General features: G+C 43.9%; 2 protein-coding genes across 37 annotated transcripts in view; one reads left to right on the plus strand and one right to left on the minus strand.

Moving 5' to 3' along the window:
* Positions 1–3540, plus strand: part of LOC118365700 (ubinuclein-2) — a 19836-nt gene extending 16296 nt beyond the window's left edge. Inside the window, 3 exon segments of the mRNA XM_052490342.1 lie at positions 189–375; positions 1079–1147; positions 1517–3540. Of these exon segments, the coding sequence (XP_052346302.1) occupies positions 189–375; positions 1079–1147; positions 1517–1563 (303 nt within the window). The 3' untranslated portion in view covers positions 1564–3540.
* Positions 3541–5937: 2397 nt separating this feature from the next.
* LOC118365701 (myosin-10-like) overlaps positions 5938–21484 on the minus strand; it is a 94353-nt gene continuing 78806 nt past the window's right edge. For 5 of the 36 annotated variants that reach the window (XM_052490347.1, XM_052490344.1, XM_052490346.1 and 2 more), the window contains 11 exons: positions 20664–20816; positions 19260–19508; positions 18806–19018; positions 18189–18401; positions 17758–17919; positions 16083–16300; positions 15453–15576; positions 14927–15135; positions 10418–10526; positions 9680–9852; positions 5938–9469 (listed from right to left, as the gene is read on the minus strand). In XM_052490347.1, coding sequence (XP_052346307.1) covers positions 9319–9469; positions 9680–9852; positions 10418–10526; positions 14927–15135; positions 15453–15576; positions 16083–16300; positions 17758–17919; positions 18189–18401; positions 18806–19018; positions 19260–19508; positions 20664–20816 — 1974 coding nt within the window. In that variant the 3' untranslated portion in view covers positions 5938–9318. The remainder of the gene's footprint in view (positions 9470–9679; positions 9853–10417; positions 10527–14926; positions 15136–15452; positions 15577–16082; positions 16301–17757; positions 17920–18188; positions 18402–18805; positions 19019–19259; positions 19509–20663; positions 20817–21484) is intronic. The other 31 variants (XR_008088357.1, XR_008088354.1, XR_008088340.1 and 28 more) reach the window with 31 other exon arrangements.

Here is a 21484-nt window from a genome sequence, read left to right on the forward strand (position 1 = left end):
ACAGGATCAAGAGAAGCACCTCTTACATACTGACTGCATTTTTCTCGCTTGAGTTTTGAGTCTGTTCTTCAAAGGTTTGGCCACGTCGTCAGAACAGAAAAGAAAGGAAGAGATTGTGTCAGGCACTTTATGTCACCAAGTTGAGTCACCTGATCCCTTTTCTCTTTCTCCCTCCCCCTTCCCCCTAGGTGTCAGCTGGTAGTCCCCTCCTGGGCGGGCCACTTGGCTTTGGGATGCTGGGGGGGCTAGTGCCTGTCTCACTGCCCTTCCAGTTCCCCTCGCTGCTCAACTTCACTCCTCCTGGTGCCCCGGGGGTCAGCGGCCTGGGCACGGGCGCCAACTCAGGATACAGCCTCTCACAGAGCGACTTAATGGGTGAGTAATTGGCAACCGGTGCCCAACTGGCAGTGGCTCCACAAGACTGTGATCTTTCAAAGCACCGGGCATGCAAATTTATAGGAGCAAAAATATAGCATTTGTTCTCTACGATTCAGTAAAACTTTTAGGGCTCTTAATACCACTGAGAAAGTCTGTACTGTACATCATGATGTGGTAAAAGTCTTTACATGTCATACTAATGAAGTAGTAAGTTATTTTATCGGATGAATTTGATCAAATGACAAAGAAAATCAGTGTTTATTACGATGGCAAAATAAATGGAGCCACAGCTAGATTTATTTGTGGTCCCTTTAGATTCATCTAGTCTTAGTTTGTGTTACTCATGGTCAGTGTTGTGGTGTGCAGTGTGTGTGTGCTGTGGATCCACACTGAAGTACAATCAGCTCTAATGTGCCTATGCTAAAGGTTTCTCACTGTAACCCTCTTGCCCCGCCCGTCTCGTTTTCTCATCCAATCCTTCACTCCTTCTCCCCCACCGTCCATCCATCCATCCTCCCCATTATCTGAACCTCACTTTCTGATTTTTATCTTTTACTCAAATTCTACTTTCATCTTTTAATGTTCCTTTTCTCACCTTTATTCTCCTCAACCCCTTCCCCCTCTTCATTCTTCCCTTTTTTTTAACCTCCTCACTCTTTCTTCCTCTTGTCTGTCCATCCCTCCCTCCATCTCTCCTCAGATCTGTATAAGAGTCTCCAGTCAGGGTCACAGGCTGCTCTACCTCCTCACTTGCAGCTTGCTTTCTCAGGTAAACTTCACACCTCCTCCCTTACCTCCCTCCTCCCTTACCTCCCTCCTCCCTTACCTCCCTCCTCCTCTACCTCCCTCCTCCTCTACCTCCCTCCTCCTCTTCCCTTCTTCCATTTGTGTTGTCATTCCCTGCGTCATGTTGATATCGCTCACTCACCGTTTGGCTGTAAATTCTTCTTTCCCAACCTGTCTGCCTGCTTCAATGTTAGCGGTGATCTGCATGCCCGTATTACTGCATGACTAAGTTAACACTAGAAGCACGTGTCTTGTCTGTCGATGAAGCATCTCCTCCCTGTGTGTTCAGTATTTTTCTGCATCATGTATTTACACATGATGTAACAAATTATTTTAACCCCCCCCCCCTCAGATGCGAACCAAAGCCAGGGTGGCGACATGAAGAGGAAATCCCACTGACCAATAGAGACGGGGACAGAGAGTGACATCGAGATGTCCACTAGGATCACTTTGATTGGACAGATGGACACAATGATGTAATAATACCGGGGAGAGGAGCCTTCTTCCCTCAATATGGACCTGAAGAATCGATTACCCCTCACCATGACGATTTATGAATTTAATTTAACTGTATTTTTATGATTACGGGGTATAAAATGGACCTGCGGTGAATGATAATGATTTTTATTTCTTACAATTATTTTCTTGTCAACATGTTTACATGACCGACCTTTATCACTGTGGAATGAGGACAGGGTCGTATTCATTAGGCTCCAAACGTAGAAAAACAAATACAGAAACAAGGAAGGACTGCCTGAACCCTGGTTTTCGTTTAAAAATAGTTTTGCTATGTTGTGCACATACCGCAACGAATGTCGATCTATTTGCCGTTCGTTTGGCGCGGTCTGTTTCACGGACCACCCCACCGGTGAGGGTTTGATTGCTGACATTTTCGCTCGATTCTACATGTAGAATCAGTTTGCAAATTATGGCTGGCACTCTGTTCAGAAGTGCAAAGTACTCTCGACCTGCAAACGCTACCAGTGTGTCCGTTATGTAATGAAAACCACCCAGGAGAGGGAGCACGCTGTTAGCTAAGTAATTTAATTAGAATTTAAGTCTGTTTTTATTTTTTCTCGTCTAAAGCAGATTTGAGTATAAATTATTTTTTGGTCGTTGTCTTGACTGTCTGAGGAAGGTAGTTGTTAACTTGTCTCCGATGTGAGATGGCGTGTCCATAGTGTTTTTAAGTCGCCTCTGCTCCCCACAACTGACTGTTAAGGTAGTATAGCTAATATAAAAATGGATAAATTATTTGTAATTTACACAGGGATAAAAAAAATATTTAGAGGTATGAGTGTGCCCGGTGAGATTGTGTGTGTGTGTGTGTGTGTGTGTGTGTACACAACCTACATATATTGTATTTTCTTTCCAGGTCAGTCTGTGCTGTGTGTGTGCAAATTGCATACCCCCTTTTCTCTGTTGTGTGTGTTTGAGAGAGTGAGTATTCCCCTCTCTTGCTCAGCGTGTCTTTGGTGCTGTATAATCACACTGGACCTTTTCTGGAGAAAAACTTGAACTGTACAAGCTAGACTCTTTTGGAAAGAGGAGTGGAGCATGAGAGAGGGGACAGAGATGCCAGATTGTAGCCTACTTGAACTTTTTTTTTTTAATTGTAATTAATTAACTTTGTAAAAAAAACTATCAACTCAAAACACTCAACTCAATATGACAAAACGCCTTAGTTTGTAAGTTTCATTAAAGAACTATGCAGGACTATAAATGCTTCAATGCAAAAGTGCAAGTCGTCGCTTGGCTTTCAACCTCTTACTCAGCTGTCAATGTATTTTTGGAAGTTGCGAATGTTTGTGTGTATGTATGTCTGAGTCCTTTTTCTCATCTAAAGAACTCTCCCTTCTCACCTGCTGAATACCTCTAGAAATTGTTCTTCCTTACTCTCTTCCTATATCTGGGAAGATCTCAATAGCATACTCCTCACTTCCTCTCTCCTAGTCTTCTCAAAACCCATTGGGGGAGAAAGTCAGGGGAGGGACCTCTGGCTTTCTTGCCTCTGTCCATCTCTTATCATCCTTCATCCCTCCTTCCAATGTCAGTATGAATGTCGACCAACTGCACCAAGGATGGCGCCAAAGATGAGTTTCCTAGCATGTAGATGGGGTGCCTTGGTCAGTGTGCGTGTGTTCTTATCAACATTCTCTTTGAAATGTACCCGTGAGTGTTGTCCGTCTGGTCTGTCAGGATGTCATGGTGAAAAGTTGTTTCTTTCTGTGACGAGCAGGAGGTGACATTTTAAAGCTTTTGTGCTTTTGGGGCGGGTAAAGATTACATTTCATGTTAACTGGTTACTTAATTCGGTCTCTTTTGTAGATTATTTTTGTGTGTCGATTTATGGAATAAAATACAGTTTGTTTTCAATAGGGACTGAGTCATTTCTTTGTGCTCTCTTTCTTCCGTCCTCCATTGTGACAGCTGTCTTTAAAAAGGAAGTCCTGAAGGTAGGGCAAAACTACGCTATCGCGACATCTGTTAAAGGAAGTAAGGGCTCTATCTGTATGTCGGATTTTAAAGACAATGTTCCCGCCTTAACATGCTGACCAGACCGGACACGTCGCGTGCGCGAGCGTCGCAAAATAAATGTAGAAATCCATGTTATTCAATTATTGCACCCACACTGCTCGCGCGCGCCAACGAGCGTCTGCGACGCCAAGGTCTAAAATAGAACTCATTCATATTTTTGAAGCAGATCGCGCTGCAAGTCTTGCCTCCCATCTCCTCATTGGTTTGCAGAAGTAGGTGATTGAAAGACGAACTGTTTTGCCGGTAGTCGTGGTAATACAATGAAAGTTTAGATGGATCACCATATAAATTAAACTATGAAAGGGTCTGGAAGGAGGAGAGATGACTAGAAACGATTCGGTTGGCCGTTTTATGTGTGGATTAATTGTCAGAGTAGAGGTCCTTGTGCATTTCAGGTAAAATAACTCAATGTTTTTATGTTAACAAATTAGCTAGCAACAGCAAGCTAGCTTAATAGGACAAATTAACGTTACCTAGCAAGTGCAAGCTAAATTGCCATACATGTTAATGCTTTTCGACCTGTCATCCAAATTAATGTCATTGGTTCAGAGTTTGTTTTGATATTTTAACCTGCTGTCGTAATCGCGTTTGGTGTGGGGGGGTATGCACGATAGCGCACGCGCGCAGCCGGTTTGGGTTCCGTGTTAGAGGTAATTTCCGATTTTTCTCAGCTCAAATGGAATTTACCTTAACATTTCTAGCACGCAAACTAAAACGCTCTTTATTTATATAGCCTTTCTTTAACTAGGTAAGCCAGTTCTGCAGTTAGGCAAGCCAGTAGCCAGTTAGGAACAAATTCTTATTTACAATGATGACCTACCCCAGCCAAATCCGGACGACGCTGAGCCAATTGTGAGCCACCCTATGGGACTCCCATCACTGCCTGATGTGATACAGCCTGGATTTGAACCAGGGACTGTAGTGACACCTCTTGCACTGAGATGCAGTGCCTTAGACTGCTGCGCCATTCGGGAGCCACAAGTGAAACGACGAGGCACTCGGGAGCCTTAAGACGTGGCAATAAAAACATTTCATACGTTTGTCATAAGTCCATGTTTTGTACAGTCCCTCAATTATGTCAACATTCGTGTTCACTTTCTGTACCCTGGAAAGGTCAGAGCTCGAATCAATCCATAAGGTTTAAGATCCGTGCCACAATGCGGTTGAAATGTAAAGGTAATTTCCTATTGAGTGGATGTCACCAGCGTTTACTGTGAATGCAGTCTCCTGCAAATGCGTAGACATTGCCTTTAAAACTCAATCACGCTATATCCCGGATCGAATCGAGCCCTTACTGTCAAATTACATCATTACACGTGTTGCTCTTTGACCTTTCTCACCCATGCCGGTGTTTCCCAGGTAACAACAGACCCTAGCTTTGTGGAAGGCTCTGGAGTTTTCCCAGTTCTTGGCCCGGTTTGGATTCTTTAAAAAGTGCATCCTTTGTTCTTCCCTTAAAGTAACTGATTAGAAATGACTGGACGGGTGAAAGCCATGTGGTAGAGCCCTTCCGCTCACCTGCCCAGGGCACCCACTCAGATTGAGCAACAACAAAAGAAATCTGCTCTTGTCAAATGTTCCAAACAGGACATAGTCTTTTTACCTAAATATGCAAATACCAACAGATAGAATTCATAGCAAGCAGTGCATTGGGTTAGTCAGATTTGATTCAATATAACAGAACAGATTACCTGGATTGACATTCACTCTCACTGGATGGGTTGCCAAAAATAACTAACAAAATGGCAAAATCTGTACAATAGCATGAGATGAGCTATTCAACAGCCCATTTTCCTCTGCCCGATGGCAAAATTTCAGGAAGTTAGCTACCCAAATTGATGCAGGCCCACCTGACAAGTTTCTGGCTACGCCAATGATGTTGCCCCACAGCTGGTGGAGAGTATAACATTTGGGTTGCCATCTGAAGCAGGTCCCTGGTTCAAATCACAGAGCAGCTTTTGTTTTCTAACTATTCCCAACCCCTTACTGAATTTAGACCACTTCCCTAAAACAACCCATCATATATGTCCATGCCCTTCAGGTGTAGCTACCCACTGTGCTCTCCAATTTGGGGAGAGAAACATGCTTGACTGAATTGAAAGTCTCTAGGGGTTCCTCTGCTCAGGACAAACTGGAATCATATTATTTATACAATGAATATGCTTTATTTTCTTTTACAAAAAAAATCTCTGTAGTCTAGAAATACAGGAGGCAAACAAGAAATAAAATGGGGGGTGGGGGTGTATTTGCAGTTGTAATGAAAGCCTGGTCGTCAACAGCCAGTCTGAGAATAATAATACAAACACAAGTAAAACTACATCATGGATGTTAAAGCTTTTCACCAAATGAAATCACATTCTGCTCTTGAAGGGGGAGCAAAAGGCTCCACATCTCACATAGTTAATAGTAACACTGATTTCTGACCCACACACGCACTACCTATGGAGACATTGCTACAGGTATATGAACGGGAGAGGAGGTGCACACTGGGTATGATATGAAACATCAGCAAAAATACACAAGACAAAGAAGAAGAAAAATAAGTGTTTGTTTTCCGTTCACCAGGTTTGCCTCTTTAGGTTTTTATGTAACACGTACAGCACACCTACACGTCTTTCTGTTTAATACAGGTGTACACCTACATGTCTTTCTGTTTAATACAGGTGTACACCTACATGTCTTTCTGTTTAATACAGGTGTACACCTACATGTCTTTCTGTTTAATACAGGTGTACACCTACACGTCTTTCTGTTTAATACAGGTGTACACCTACATGTCTTTCTGTTTAATACAGGTGTACACCTACACGTCTTTCTGTTTAATACAGGTGTACACCTACACGTCTTTCTGTTTAATACAGGTGTACACCTACACGTCTTTCTGTTTAATACAGGTGTACACCTACACGTCTTTCTGTTTAATACAGGTGTACACCTACATGTCTTTCTGTTTAATACAGGTGTACACCTACACGTCTTTCTGTTTAATACAGGTGCACACTTACACATCTTTCTGTTTAATACAGGTGCACACTTACACGTCTTTCTGTTTAATACAGGTGCTCACCTACACGTCTTTCTGTTTAATACAGGTGCTCACCTACACGTCTTTCTGTTTAATACAGGTGTACACCTACACGTCTTTCTGTTTAATACAGGTGTACACCTACACGTCTTTCTGTTTAATACAGGTGCACACTTACACATCTTTCTTTTTAATACAGGTGCTCACCTACACGTCTTTCTGTTTAATACAGGTGCACACCTACACGTCTTTCTGTTTAATACAGGTGTACACTTACACGTCTTTCTGTTTAATACAGGTGTACACCTACACGTCTTTCTGTTTAATACAGGTGTACACCTACACGTCTTTCTGTTTAATACAGGTGTACACCTACACATCTTTCTGTTTAATACAGGTGCTCACCTACACATCTTTCTGTTTAATACAGGTGTACACTTACACGTCTTTCTGTTTAATACAGGTGCACACTTACACGTCTTTCTGTTTAATACAGGTGCTCACCTACACGTCTTTCTGTTTAATACAGGTGTACACTTACACGTCTTTCTGTTTAATACAGGTGCACACCTACACGTCTTTCTGTTTAATACAGGTGTACACCTACACATCTTTCTGTTTAATACAGGTGCTCACCTACACATCTTTCTGTTTAATACAGGTGTACACCTACACATCTTTCTGTTTAATACAGGTGCTCACCTACACATCTTTCTGTTTAATACAGGTGTACACCTACACATCTTTCTGTTTAATACAGGTGCTCACCTACACATCTTTCTGTTTAATACAGGTGTACACCTACACATCTTTCTGTTTAATACAGGTGTACACCTACACATCTTTCTGTTTAATACAGGTGTACACCTACACATCTTTCTGTTTAATACAGGTGCTCACTGTGCATTACCCACTAATGTTCTTATCTAGTGTCTAAGGCACTTTAAAGAAACATGTCATTACAGCTGAGCTAACATTGGCGTAAAAGTCAAATGAAAGTGGCAGTTTCCATACATTACCCTCTTTTATACTGAACAGAGATGCCAAAGGAACAATAGAGAGTGCTGATGGATATGGACCTTCTGGGACTTTAAGAGTGGCTTAATAGTTTTAGAACTTTGAGATGCTATCCCCAATAGAAGGCTGTTATATCTAGGAATACTAAATGCTTGGTAGTTGGTGTGTCAACATATTATAAGAGAGAGTTGGGGGTCCTACTTTGCTACCAAACCATGGCACAAACAAAGTGAGATGGCAGTCTCCCTTGCTCTGAGAAGTAGGCTTTAGCTAGCCAAACTACACGTTCAATCGAAGCTCTCATCATTCGTGTTGGACTAAGAGGCTGTATTGTACATCATGGGACCACTCATGAGAGAAGCTTGGGGTTTCCTGGCTCCAGTTACAGGGGCATATGAACACTCATTGTGCAGTTATGTGCAGTTTCCAGCGATTCTCTGTGATACGTACGCCAGCGACCATCTATCTAAGCCACTCTATCTACCACGCTTCACTGCCTTCAACCCTTCTTCCTGAACAACAGGAAAAATAGTGTTCCAATTAGTCAAAATACAACAACAAAAAACGTCAATCATGACCTATGCGATTGTTATAAGAAGTCAGTTACCAATTGTTTTTAAAGTGTTGTGACGAGATGCTGTGGCAAGTGGAGAAAAGCTTTTCACAGTTAAAACATCCTTTCCGTTCCACTTTTTTCTCCCAGAACAGGTCAGACTGTGTGAATCCACCATCTTGTTTCATTGTAGTGTTTAGAAGCGGAACAATAGTCTGTACATCAGGAAGAGACTCATGCAATGAGGGAAGCGGAGGCAGTCCATTGACCTCTGACCTATTGTTGAATTGGACTATCATCGGAGAGGACAGAGTTTTGTTAGGCCTGCTTTAAGCCAGGGGAGAGATGATGGCTTTACATTTGGTGACACACTTGTATTACAAGACAATGTTTTGTTTTGTGTGGGAGGAGGATGACAAAAGTGAACGTTTCCTAGTTTCGCTCCTTTCCTTGCAGTTTGGCGTTCAGGGGCATACACATACCTTACATACTCACATGTGCACACACGCATAGTTCATAAGTAAAAATCACTTGTACATAAGTTTACATATTCATTTAAGTGGAGCACATAATTCCACGCCTAGGGAGGACTATATTAAGATCGTTGGGACACTCGCCGGGCCGAGCAGCTAGCTAGAGTAGAGTAGGAATATTGTTAGAGTAACGTTAGAGTAAGGCAGAGTAAGCCGCTCAAGTGGGAGTAATTGTTTCGTCATCCTTAGGTAGGGAGCATTTCTGGGGGGTGGGGTGGTCTAGGTCGTATTCATTAGAACACACCGTAGCAAAACGTTTGAAAGCATCTTTCAACGGAAAATGAAAACGAGTGGTTCTTATTAGTCAAATCCAGGTAGTCCTTCCCTGTTTCGGACTGTTTTCTTCTGTTTTGGTTCCTAATGAACAGGACCCTGGTTCTCCCTGCTGTTGACTCGTGGACAGGGACAGATGGAGAGGCTGAGGTGTTGTAGTCACCATGCTGCCAGGCTGGCTAATCGATAGGGTTGGTAGGATTAGCAGGGAGCGTCTATTCGGTCTGGTTGGAGGCTTGCGTGTCGTTGTGGTCGCTGGCGCGGCTGTCGGCATCGTCGTCAGAATTGTCCACGGAGGTTCCGTCGATCTGGAGCTGCCGGCTGCGGCCTGAACGGCTAGACGAGAAGCTGATGGGGCCTCCACGCCTGAGGAGAACAGGCAAATACATACATGGTCATTTATCACACCCACAGATCTATGACAGTGTGTGTGTCCTGTTGCATCTGTAGGAGTGTTGATGAACATGCACAGGAAATGATAACAATGAATGTCTTCTTTGTTTTAAAGAAACTGGCAGAGGGAACGCCGATGGGCATAAATAACTATGTGAAGTGAGAGACTGTGAGAGGCTGTACCTGAGGCGGTTCTTGAGTGTGTTGACTTCGCGGGTCAGGCCCTCGCTGGCCTCGGTGGCGTCGTCCAGCTCCCTCTGTAGTTTCCTACGGGAGGCGTTGGCTCTGGTAGCCTCCTCCTCAGCCTCCTCCAGCTGACGCTTCAGCTGCTTCATACGAGAGTTGGCCTTCTCCAACTGACAGGGGGAGATTTATAATTTTATTGGCACAATTCAATGTATTTACATAGCAAATTCATGGGCCAATTCAAGATTAAAACACAGAGAGCGAGAGAGCAAGAAAGAGAGATATGGAGAAGAGGGGGAGATAGACAAAAGGTGGGATAGAAATTGGAAAAACAAGGATGGAAATTGAAGTTTGAAGACAAAAGTTTGGGACAGACAGAAGAATTGAGAGAGAAACAAAACTACTGAAGAGAGTGGGTGGGAATAAGAGAGAGAGAGAACCAAAGCTACAGAAGAGCGTGGGTGGGAATAGGAGAGAGAGAGAACCAAAGCTACAGAAGAGCGTGGGTGGGAATAGGAGAGAGAGAGAGAGAGAGAGAGAGAGAGAGAACCAAAGCTACAGAAGAGCGTGGGTGGGAATAGGAGAGAGAGAGAGAGAGCTTCAGCACAGATGACACAGAGACACTGATTATAGTGAATTAGTAGCTAACCTGGCATCCATGGCCTTTAACTCATCCCTTCTAAATGTCAGAACAGACTGTTTCAAGTTCACTGTGGACCCAAAACGTCCACTCACCTGTTCTTTGTACTGGTCGGCATGGCGACGCTCGTCCTCCACCTGAATCACCACCTCTTTCAGCTTCTTCTCCGTGCGTCGGACGATCTTATTGGCTGCTGCCCTCTCCCTGAGAGGAAAAAGAGTGATAATGGGAAAGTGTGTAAATAGTGTCACCCTGACTGACTCATATCTAATGGGGACATACATTTGCATCAGGATGTAGTGAAAGACTACACATTAGGCAACCTCATACACTACCATTCAAAAGTTTGGGGTCACTTAGACATTTCCTTGTTTTTGAAAGAAAAGCTCATTTTTTGTCCATTAAATAACCTCAAATTGATCAGAAATACAGTGTAGACATTGTTCATGTTGTAAATGACTATTGTAGATGGAAACGGCAGATTTTTTATGGAATATCTACATAGGCGTACAGAGACCCATTCTCAGCAACCATCACTCCTGTGTTCCAATGAGCTAATCCAAGTTTATAATTTTAAAAGGCTAATTGATCATTAGAAAACCCTTTTGCAATTATGTTAGCACAGCTGAAAACTGTTGTCTTGATTAAAGAAGCAATAAAACCGGCCTTCTTTAATTGAGTACCTGGAGCATCAGTATTTGTGGGTTAGATTACAGCCTCAAAATGGCCAGAAACAAAGAACTTTCTTCTGAAACTCGCCAGTCTATTCTTGTTCTGAGAAACGAACCCAATTCCATGCAAGAAATTGCCAAGAAACTGAAGATCTCATACAACGCTGTGTACTATTCCCTTCACAGAACAGTGCAAACGGGCTCTAACCAAAATAGAAAGAGGAGTGGGAGGCCCCGGTGCACAACAGAGCAAGAGGACAAGTACATTAGAGTGTCTAGTTTGAGAAAGAGACGACTCACAAGTCCTCAACTGGCAGCTTCATTAAATAGTACCCACAAAACACCAGTCTCAACGTCAACAGTGAAGAGGAAAGTCTGGGATGCTGGCCTTCTAGGCAGAGTTGCAAAAAAAAGCCATATCTCAGACTGGCCAATAAAAATAAAAGATTAAGATGGGGAAAAAGAACACAGACACTGGACAGAGGAAGACTGGAAAAAAAGTGTTATGGACAGACAAATCTAAGTTTGAGGTGTTCGGATCACAAAGAAGAACATTCGAGAGATGCAGAAAAAATGAAAAGATGCTGCAGGAGTGCTTGACGCCATCTGTCAAGCATGGGGAGGCAATGTGATGATCTGGGGGTGCTTTGTTGGTGGTAAAGTGGGAGATTTGTACAGGGTAAAACAGATCTTGAAGAAGGAAGGCTATCACTCCATTTTGCAACGTCATGCTATAATGTTGTTTTATAATGGAGTGGCAGAGCACAGTCACCGGATATCAACCCTATTGAGCTGTTGTGGGAGCAGCTTGACAGTATGGTACCTTAAGAAGTGCCCATCAAGCCAATCCAAGTTGTGGGAGGTGCTTCAGGAAACAAATTGACAACTGGAATGCCAAAGGTCTGCAAGTCTGTAATTGCTGCAAATGGAGGAATCTTTGACGAAAGAAAAGTTTGAAGGACACCAGCAAGGAAATGTCTAAGTGACCCCAAACTTTTCAAATCAAATCAAAGTTTATTCGTCACGTGCGCCGAATACAACCTTAGAGTGAAACAATGCAAATAGTCTGGGTAGCCATTTGATTACCTGTTCAGGAGTCTTATGGCTTGGGGGTAAAAACTGTTGAGAAGCCTTTTTGTCCTAGACTTGGCACTCTGGTACCGCTTTTTATGTGGTAGTAGAGGGAACAGTTTATGACTGGGGTGGCTCGGGTCTTTGACAATTTTTAGTGCCTTCCTCTGGCACCGCCTGGTGTAGAGGTCTTGGATGGCAGGCAGTTTAGCCCCAGTGATGTACTGGGCCGTACGCACCACCCTCTGTAGTGCCTAGCGGTAAGAGGCCGAGCAATTGTCGTACAGGCAGTGATGCAACCAGTCAGGATGCTCTCGATGTTGCAGCTGTAGAACCTTTTGAGGATCTCAGGACCCATGCCAAATATTTTTAGTTTCCTGAGGGGGAATAGGCTTTCCCGTGCCCTCTTCACGACTGTCTTGGTGTGTTTAGACCATTCTAGTTTGTTGTTGATGTGGACACCAAGGAACTTGAAGCTCTCAACCTGCTCCACTACAGCCCCGTCGATGAGAATGGGGGCGTGCCCGGTCCTCCTTTTCCTGTAGTCCACAATCATCTCCTTAGTCTTGGTTACGTTGAGGGATAGGTTGTTATTCTGGCACCACCCGGCCAGGTCTCTGACCTTATTACTATAGGCTGTCTCGTCATTGTCGGTGATCACTCCACTGTGTTGTGTCGTCTGCAAACGTAATGATGGTGTTGGAGTTGTGCCTGGCCATGCAGTCGTGGGTGAACAGGGAGTACAGGAGGGGATTGAGCACGCACCCAGTGTTGAGGATCAGCGTGGCAGATGTGTTGCTATCTACCCTCACCACCTGGGGGCGGCCCGTCAGGAAGTCCAGGATCCAGTTGTAGAGAGAGTGTTTAGTCCCAGGATCCTTAGCTTAATGATGAGCTTTGAGGGTACTATGGTGTTGAACGCTGAGCATTCTCACATAAGCGTTCCTTTTGTCCAGGTGGGAATGGGCAGTGTGGAATGCAATAGAGATTGTATCATCTGTGGATCTGTTGGGGCGGTATGCAAATTGGAGTGGGTCTAGGGTTTCTGGGATAATGGTGTTGATGTGAGCCATTACCAGCCTTTCAAAGCGTGAGTGAGTGCTACGGGTCTGTAGTCATTTAGGCAGGTTTCCTTTGTGTTCTTAGGCACAGGGACTATGGTGGTCTGCTTGAAACATGTTGGTATTACAGACTCAATCAACTTGCCAGTTGGTCAGCACATGCCCGGAGCACACGTCCTGGTAATCCGTCTGGCCCCGCAGCCTTGTGTATGTCAACCTGTTTCGGCGTGATCACACAGTCGTCCGGAACAGCTGATGCTCTCATGCATGCCTCAGTGTTGCTTGCCTCAAAGCGAGCATAGAAGTGATTTAGCTCATCTGGTAGGTCGTGTCACTGGGCAACTCGTGGCTGTGCTTCCCTTTGTAGTCTGTAATAGTTTGCAAGCCCTGCCACATAAGACGAGCGTCGGAGCCGGTGTGGTATGATTCAATCTTAGCCCCGTATTTACGCTTTGCCTGTTTGATGGTTCGTCGCAGGACTTCTTGTAAGCTTTCGGGTTAGAGTCCCGCACCTTGAAAGCGGCAGCTCTACCCTTTAGCTCAGTGCGAATGTTGCCTGTAATCCATGGCTTCTGGTTGGGGTATGTACGTACAGGCACTGTGGGGACGATATCCTCGATGCACTTATTGATAAAGCCAGTGACTGATGAGGTGTACTCCTTAATGCCATCGGAAGAATCCCGGAACATGTTCCAGTCTGTGCTAGCAAAACAGTCCTGTAGTTTAGCATCTGCTTCATCTGACCACTTTTTTAGACTGAGTCACTGATACTTCCTGCTTTAATTTGTGCTTGTAAGCAGGAATCAGGATAGAGTTGTGGTCAGATTTAACAAATGGAGGGCTAGGGAGAGCTTTGTACGTGTCTCTGTGGAGTACAGGTGATCTTTAATTTTTTTCCCTCTGGTTGCACATTTAACATGTTGATAGAAATTTGGTAGAACTGATTTAAGTTTCACTGCATTAATGTCTCCGGCCACTAGGAGCGTCGCCTTTGGGTAAGTGGTTTTCTGTTTGCTTATTTCCTTATACAGCTGACTGAGTGTGGTCTTAGTGCCAGCATCTGTCTGTTGTGGTAAATAAACAGCCACCAAAAGTATAGCTGAAAACTCTCTAGGCAAGTAGTGTGTTTGAACGGTACTGTATGTTTTCAACTCCCTGTTGTTAAAGGTCCAATGAAGTCATATATATCTCAATATCAGATCATTTCTGGGTAACAATGAAGTACCTTACTGTGATTATTTTCAATTAAAATGGTCAAAACAAAAACAAAATAGCTTCTTAGAAAAGAGCAATTTCTCAAGCAAGAATTTTGCTAGGACTGTCAGGGGCAAACTTGTTTTGTTGTTGTTATTGGCAGAAACTCTTTCTTATTGGTCTATTAACTAATTTACCATATGGTGATGATACCAGGCAGGCAAAAACTCCATCCCACCAAAATGGGCTGAAACTTCAAGCTGTCTTTATACTAAAAGGGCATTATCATAATTTTCACAATTTCACAGTATTATTCCAACCTCCTAGTGTGGAAATATATATACACAACACAGGAAGATCACATTTTTGACTGCACTGGGCCTTTAAAGGTCCAGATTTGGAGTAGTTTGTAATCTGATTATAGATCTGTGGTTAGGCGAAACTCCTACCTCTAGCGGTCTATTGAGTATGGGTAAATCATTACAATGAGTATATGAGCTAGAGTCCACCTATTGAAGCCTACATTTAATTCTAGGTAACCTCCCATCTTTAAACTCTGACCCCCATTATGATGTCTATTTAGTACAGTATATAGAAGGCTTCTTACTTGGCCTCCTGCTCCAGTTGCTCCTCCAGCTGCAGTATCTTGGCCTCCAGGGCGATGATGGCAGCCTTGAACTTGGACTTGACTGCCCCCTCCAGCTCTCCCAGCTTGGCCTTCAGCTCCTTGTTCTGCCTCTCCATTCCTTGACGGGCATTCTCACTCTTCTGGGCCGCACTGCGCTCCCCAGCCAGCTCAGTGTTCAGGATGTCCACCTTGGAAGAGAAATGGGAATAAAGGGAGAGAGGGTCACTCTTTGTCCATCTCTATATAAAACCGTTAGTTGTGGGTCCCAGGAAATAGTCTGGTGTGCTACTTGTTAGTGCAGTTTATTATAGGCTACTCTCCAGACCATAGAGAGACTACATTCTATGGTCCAGGAATCGTCTCTGTGTATGAATGAATTTCAAAAGTACTTTCCTCTTGTCCGATCTCCTCCTCAAAACATCAAGAGATGTTTAAGGAGAGTTTTATCTGTTCTGTACCTTCATGAGCTGTGTACGTGTTTGACAATGTCAGAGTTGTACTGTACCTGCATGGTGGTCTTGCGGAAGCGGTCGTTGAGCAGCTCCATGTTGCTCTGTTCCTCTTCTAGTTCCTCCTCCAGCTGCGAGATGCGGGCCTCAAGCCTCCTCTTCTCATCTAGCAGGGCCGACCTGACACAAACAAATTCATGATTCGGTGATGTGGTTGGTACAGAACAGAGCATAGAAATCAGGGGGGGGGAGGCTGCTGGTCCACTTAAAGCAGCAGTATGTAACTGCAGCAGTATGTAACTTTTTGGGTGACCTGACCAAATTCAGATAGGAATTAGAGTTATAGATCTGTCATTCTCATTGAAAGCAAGTCTAAGAAGCGGTAGATCTGTTCTATGTGTGCAATTTCTATGCTTCCCGTTCTTAAGTTTCGTTTTTACGTCTTTTACTTTGAGTTTTGTACACCAGCTTCAAACAGCTGAAAATACAAGATTTTGGGTTATTGAAAATATATTTCATAGCGGTTTAGATGGTACAATGATACATTGCTTGTTTTGTCACAGAAACTGAAATTAGGTGAACTGTTACAATGTTAGCAACCAGCGATTTCTGCATATTGCACCATTAAATCTGTAAAAATATCATGCTTGAATTTGAACATTAATCAGCTAAATGTAGCTACTCACTTTCCAGAGGCGCTATTTGAGATCTCGTCGGCCAGCTCGTCTCTCTCCTGCTCAGCGTGTCTACGGGCCCTCTCTGAAGCCGCCAGGTCCTCCTGCAGCTGTAGGATCTCAGCTTCCAGGCCCTTTAGTTTCTTCTCGTTCTCTTTAGACTGTGCAAAGATCTCATCACGGGATGCTCTGGCCTCCTCCAGCTCCCTCTGGTAGTCCTTCATCTGGGCCTGCAGGGGGCAGCAGCAAGGCAAAGAGTCAGACTGGTCTGGGGCAACAGTACAGGGTTAGGGGTCCATTTCAAATTAGATTTTCCTCAAACCTCCTCTATGGCAGCATTTACACAGGCAGCCCAATTCTGATATTGTTTGCCACTAATTGTTTTTTTGACCAATCAGATCAATCTGTTGCCCATAATTGGGCTGCCTGTGTAAATGCAGCCTATGAGAAAATGTTTGAAATTCAGTTTTTCTTCCCGAATTGAAATAGAACCGACCCCAACCCCGTAGTTATACTGAATATAATAGTGTAAGGCCAGCGGGGAAGCTACACATGAGTTTAGAGCATCAGGGATGTCATCTAAATACAGACGTTGGTAGTCCTGGACATATTCTAATCTAGGATACATTAAAGCTGACTACACAGTGGACAGACAAGCACAGATACCATACCTGAAGAGGCTGCCAGTCCATTTTATTGATAAAAGGATACAGGTGTAAAAAATAATGCTGATTATCAAAGATCAGACAACCAGGAGTTCCTAATTAATCAGGCAAAAAATATTGACTTTGTAGGGTTGCAAAATTCTGCTAACTTTCCCAAAATTCCCAGAATTCCTGGTTGGAAGATTCTTGGAATTTTGGAAAAGTTACCAGAATTTTGCAACAATATTTATAATCTACAGTTGAAATCGGAAGTTTACATACACTTAGGTTGGAGTCATTAAAACTAGTTTTTCAACCACCCCACAAATATCTTGTTAACAAACTATAGTTTTGTGAATTTTTTACTCTGATTAAATGTCAGGAATTGTGAAAAACCGAGTTTAAATGTAGTTGGCTAAGGTGTATGTAAACTTCCGACTTCAACTGCATAAAACTACATAATAGCTCAGCACAAAAAAAAATGTGTTTTGTTTTTTGGGGTTGAATTTTACTCCTTTTTTCTCCCCAATTTCATGGTATCCAATTGTTGTAGTAGCTACTATCTTGTCTCATCACTACAACTCCCGTACGGGCTCGAGAGACGAAGGTTGAAAGTCATGCGTCCTCCGATACACAACCCAACCAGCCGTACTGCTTCTTAACACAGCGCGCATCCAACCTGGAAGCCAGCCGCACCAATGTGTCGGAGGGTACACCGTGAGGGTACACCGTGCACCTGGCAACTTTGGTTAGCGCTCACTGTGCCCGGCCCGCCACAGGAGTCGCTGGTGTGCAATGAGACAAGGACATCCCTACCGACCAAGCCCTCCCTAACCCGGACGACACTAGGCCAATTGTGCGTCGCCCCACGGACCTCCTGATCGCGGCCGGTTACGACAGAGCCTGAGCACGAACCCAGGGACTCTGATGGCACAGCTGGCGCTGCAGTACAGCACCCTTAACCACTGCGCCACCCGGGAGGCCCTTAGCTCAGCACAACTTGAGAATGAACAAGCAAACAGAAATCCTGTATGAAGTCTAACCTGTAGTTTTCTGAGCTGTTTGATGGCTTCATCTCTGGCCTTGTTGGATGCTTCTATTTGCCCCTCCAGGTCCTTGAGGTCCATCTCCAGCTTCTTCTTAGCTGCCACGGCCAGGGCTCTCTGCTTCCTCTCATCCTCCAGCTCTGCCTCCATCTCACGAACCTTGGGTCAGACAACAAGATATTATAGAGGGTTGAAAACACCAAGTAAGTGATGAAACCTAGTGAAGTTTGGGTTCTAGCTTGATAGGATGCAATAACAGTTAGGGTGAAGATGGATGGGAAGTACACAATGAGTCCATAAGTTAAAGTTTTGACCATATAATAACATGGTGATTATTTTCTCCGAACTGTTGGCCTAGCTAAATCAGCTGAGTTTCTCTTAGAGGTCTGAATGTTACTCCCCAAAAAGAGGAGTACCCGTCTCTGTACCTGTTTGACCAGCGTCCTCTTCTTCTCCTCGTTCTGTTCGTCTCTGGCCTGCAGGTCCCTGTCGAACTGGGCCTTCATGGCCTGCATGTTGACCTCCAGACGCAGTTTGCCGTCCTCTGTGGCCTGCAGCTCGTCCTCCAGCTCCTCCAGCTGGGTCCTCATCTCCTCCACCTGCTGCTCCAGGGTGCGCTTCGACTTCTCCAGCTCATGGACCTACACACAGGGGGACGTGGAGAGACTATTAGCAGCAACATCTCTTTTCTGGGTCTTTCTATGGGAGTCCATCCCATAGGATTAGTCAAACAAATTTTCACTCAAAGCAAAAATCTGAGGTGGGTGGACAGCGTTATTTTAAAGTAATTTACAGAAGGCTTCTGTATGTATGGTGTGTACGGTCTCCAACAACATTTAGGAAACACTACCAGCTCCTGTAACACAGTCATTCTCACTCATTCTGTGTTGGGTGGATTGGTGGCCATATTGGAAGAAACATACGAAAACCTGTACATTTTGGTTCTATCAATCCTTATTGGATGAGCCAAGGCAAGGCTTAGGACTGGGTTGTATAAGGTATTTGAGAACCTTCAGCTCCTGTACGGGGGGTTTAAACTACGTACACTCTTGCCCACGTCGTCCTTGGAGCTCATCAGGTCCTCCATCTCAGTCCTCAGCTGCTTGTTGAGCCTCTCAAACTCTTCCTTGGCCTCCAGGGCCTCGTCCAGAGCCCGGGCCATAGACAGAGCCTTGGTCTCCTTCTCCCTGGCCTCAGCCTCGGCCTTGTCACGCTCCTCAGCATAGCGGGCAGAAATGGTCTTCTCTTCAGCCAGGAGCTAATATAGAGGGAGAAGATAGTGATGAAGAAGGATGGCAAGCAATGTCTTACTGGTAAGTTATGTTAACGAAGGCAATCATTGGAATCAAGAAATCACAAAAACTCAGCCATTTCTTCATTAATGGCACGTCTACTTTTATTTTGCAGAGAGGAGAGAAGGAGATGAGCAAAGGTGAGAGGAGGGAGAAAAGGAAGCAAGATAGAGGAAAAGATAGAGATACATGAAGATGATATGATACCTGGTCAAACTTCTTCTGCTTCTTCTCCAGGTTGGAGACAATGGTCCTCTGGTGGTCCAGGTCCACCATGAGGTCGTCCAGCTCCTGCTGCAGGCGGGTCTTGGTTTTCTCCATCTTGTCAAAGGCAGAGGCTTTCTCCTCCAGCCGCTGGCTGGTCAACTCCAGATCCTTCTGTAGCTTCCTCTTCACCTCCTCCAGAGACTCCAGGGTCCCCACGTCCTCATCCAGCTTCTTCCTAGACTCAAACAGCTAGGTAGAGAAGACAATGGTGTCACAGCTTTGTGAGTGAGCATTTGATATACAGAAAATGACAGTGGTCTTTTAAAAAAACACACATTACTGAGCTTAGTGTTGGGGAAGCTACTATGAAAATATATTTTACCAAGCTACCAATTACTTCACATTGAAAGAAGCTAAGCTACGTTAAAGCTACCCTTAAGACAAATATAGTTTCCTTAACTAAAGTGACTTAAAAAAAGTACAATATATATTTTAATTCCAGGTTGTAAGGCAACAAAATAGGAAAAATGCCAAAGGGGGTGAATACTTTTGCAAGGCACTGTAGTTCACTATGTGAAGGAACATTTTATGTTTGTGCTTTTCTAATAACCAATTTGACTGGGTTCATGCAAGTGACTGATTCATTGTGCCTGGGAGGAACCCTCGCTATCAGTATCTGCAATTTGGCAGTACCCCCAGAACATTGTTTTGAGAACAGAAAGGGATATCTCAGTTTCAAGGTCTCAGCTTGGAGAGAAGAAGCCTCGTGAGGTATTGGTCTGTCACATGCATAAATTATGAATTCATTATGAATAATCTAAATCATAACTTGTCTGTGTAAGCAGTATATAAGAGATCTAACGGGACTGCTCCGACAGAGCTCACTTCAGACCGGTAATTTAGTTTGACTGTGACCTATCCAGCTTGCTGTTAATAAAGAATGATTCATTTAAGATTGAATTCAGGTGTCCCTGGTGGTAATTTCCATGACAACTACATCCAAACTACTTTTAGCAAGAATAGATCACTTTAGGGTCATATGCTAACAGAATGTGTTATTTAGCCTATTAAACAAAAATTATGTTCCAAGAGAGAATAAGGCAGGTCTGATGCTGAAAAATAAAAAAATGTATTGCCTAACTACTGACAACACTACCTAGATTTGAATTTAGTTCAAGTACCACCAAGCTACTGCAAAATGTAGTTAAATTACTAGTAGAACTACATGTAGTTTACTTCTCCCCAACACTTGTATTCAACTTTTTATTGGGTATCCAATACCTATTTTCGTGAGTAAGAAATCTAGCTACCACAACCTGTAGTAAATATCAACGGTGGGTGTTCACCGCTGGAAACCCTGTCCTATTGGCAGTGAAACATTAAGAATGCCAGTGGGGTACATACCTGAGCCTGCAGCGTGGCCAGTTGTTTCTCCAGGTTCCTGCGGGCCTCCTCGTCCTCCTCCTGCTGCTCCTGCAGGGTACTCTTGTCCTCCTCCAGCTGACGGATACGAGAGCTCAGGTTCAGCTTCTGACGAGTCTCCTCCTGGAGCAGCTCCTACACACACACACACACACACACACACACACACACACACACACACACACACACACACACACACACACACACACACACACACACACACACACACACACACACACACACACACACACACACACACACACACACACACACACACACACACACACACACACACACACACACACAAGATGCAAAGACCCGAAAGTAGTTAACCACCACTTACAATAAGACTTGTTGGATGAAGACAGTGATATGAAGTTGTTTTTACAGTAGATTAGCATTATCTACAAGTGTCTCCAATAATGACGCGTCACCAAAGGACAATTGCTTCCAAAGCATATTACAATACCTCCAACTTCGATTTCAACTATTAACCTGTTAAGTCGACCCTCTACTTTTTCGAACATTCTGTTAAAAATCGCGCAACATTTCAGCGCCCTACTACTCAGGCCAGGAATATAGTATATGCATATGATTAGTATGTGTGGATAGAAAACACTCAGACGTTTATAAAACTGGTTAAATCACGGCTGTGACTATAACAGAACGTGCGTTTCATCGAAAAGTGCAGGAAAATCTGATCACTGAAAATGGAAATAAATATCCATACGCGACTTCAAGGAATTGTTCAAAGTGAACCGAATTAAATGAGGCCGAGGTTGCAGTGCCTACAGCTTCCACAC

This window comes from Oncorhynchus keta, chromosome 32, assembly GCF_023373465.1.
Source record: "Oncorhynchus keta strain PuntledgeMale-10-30-2019 chromosome 32, Oket_V2, whole genome shotgun sequence".
In the NCBI taxonomy this organism is placed as follows: Eukaryota; Metazoa; Chordata; class Actinopteri; order Salmoniformes; family Salmonidae; genus Oncorhynchus; species Oncorhynchus keta.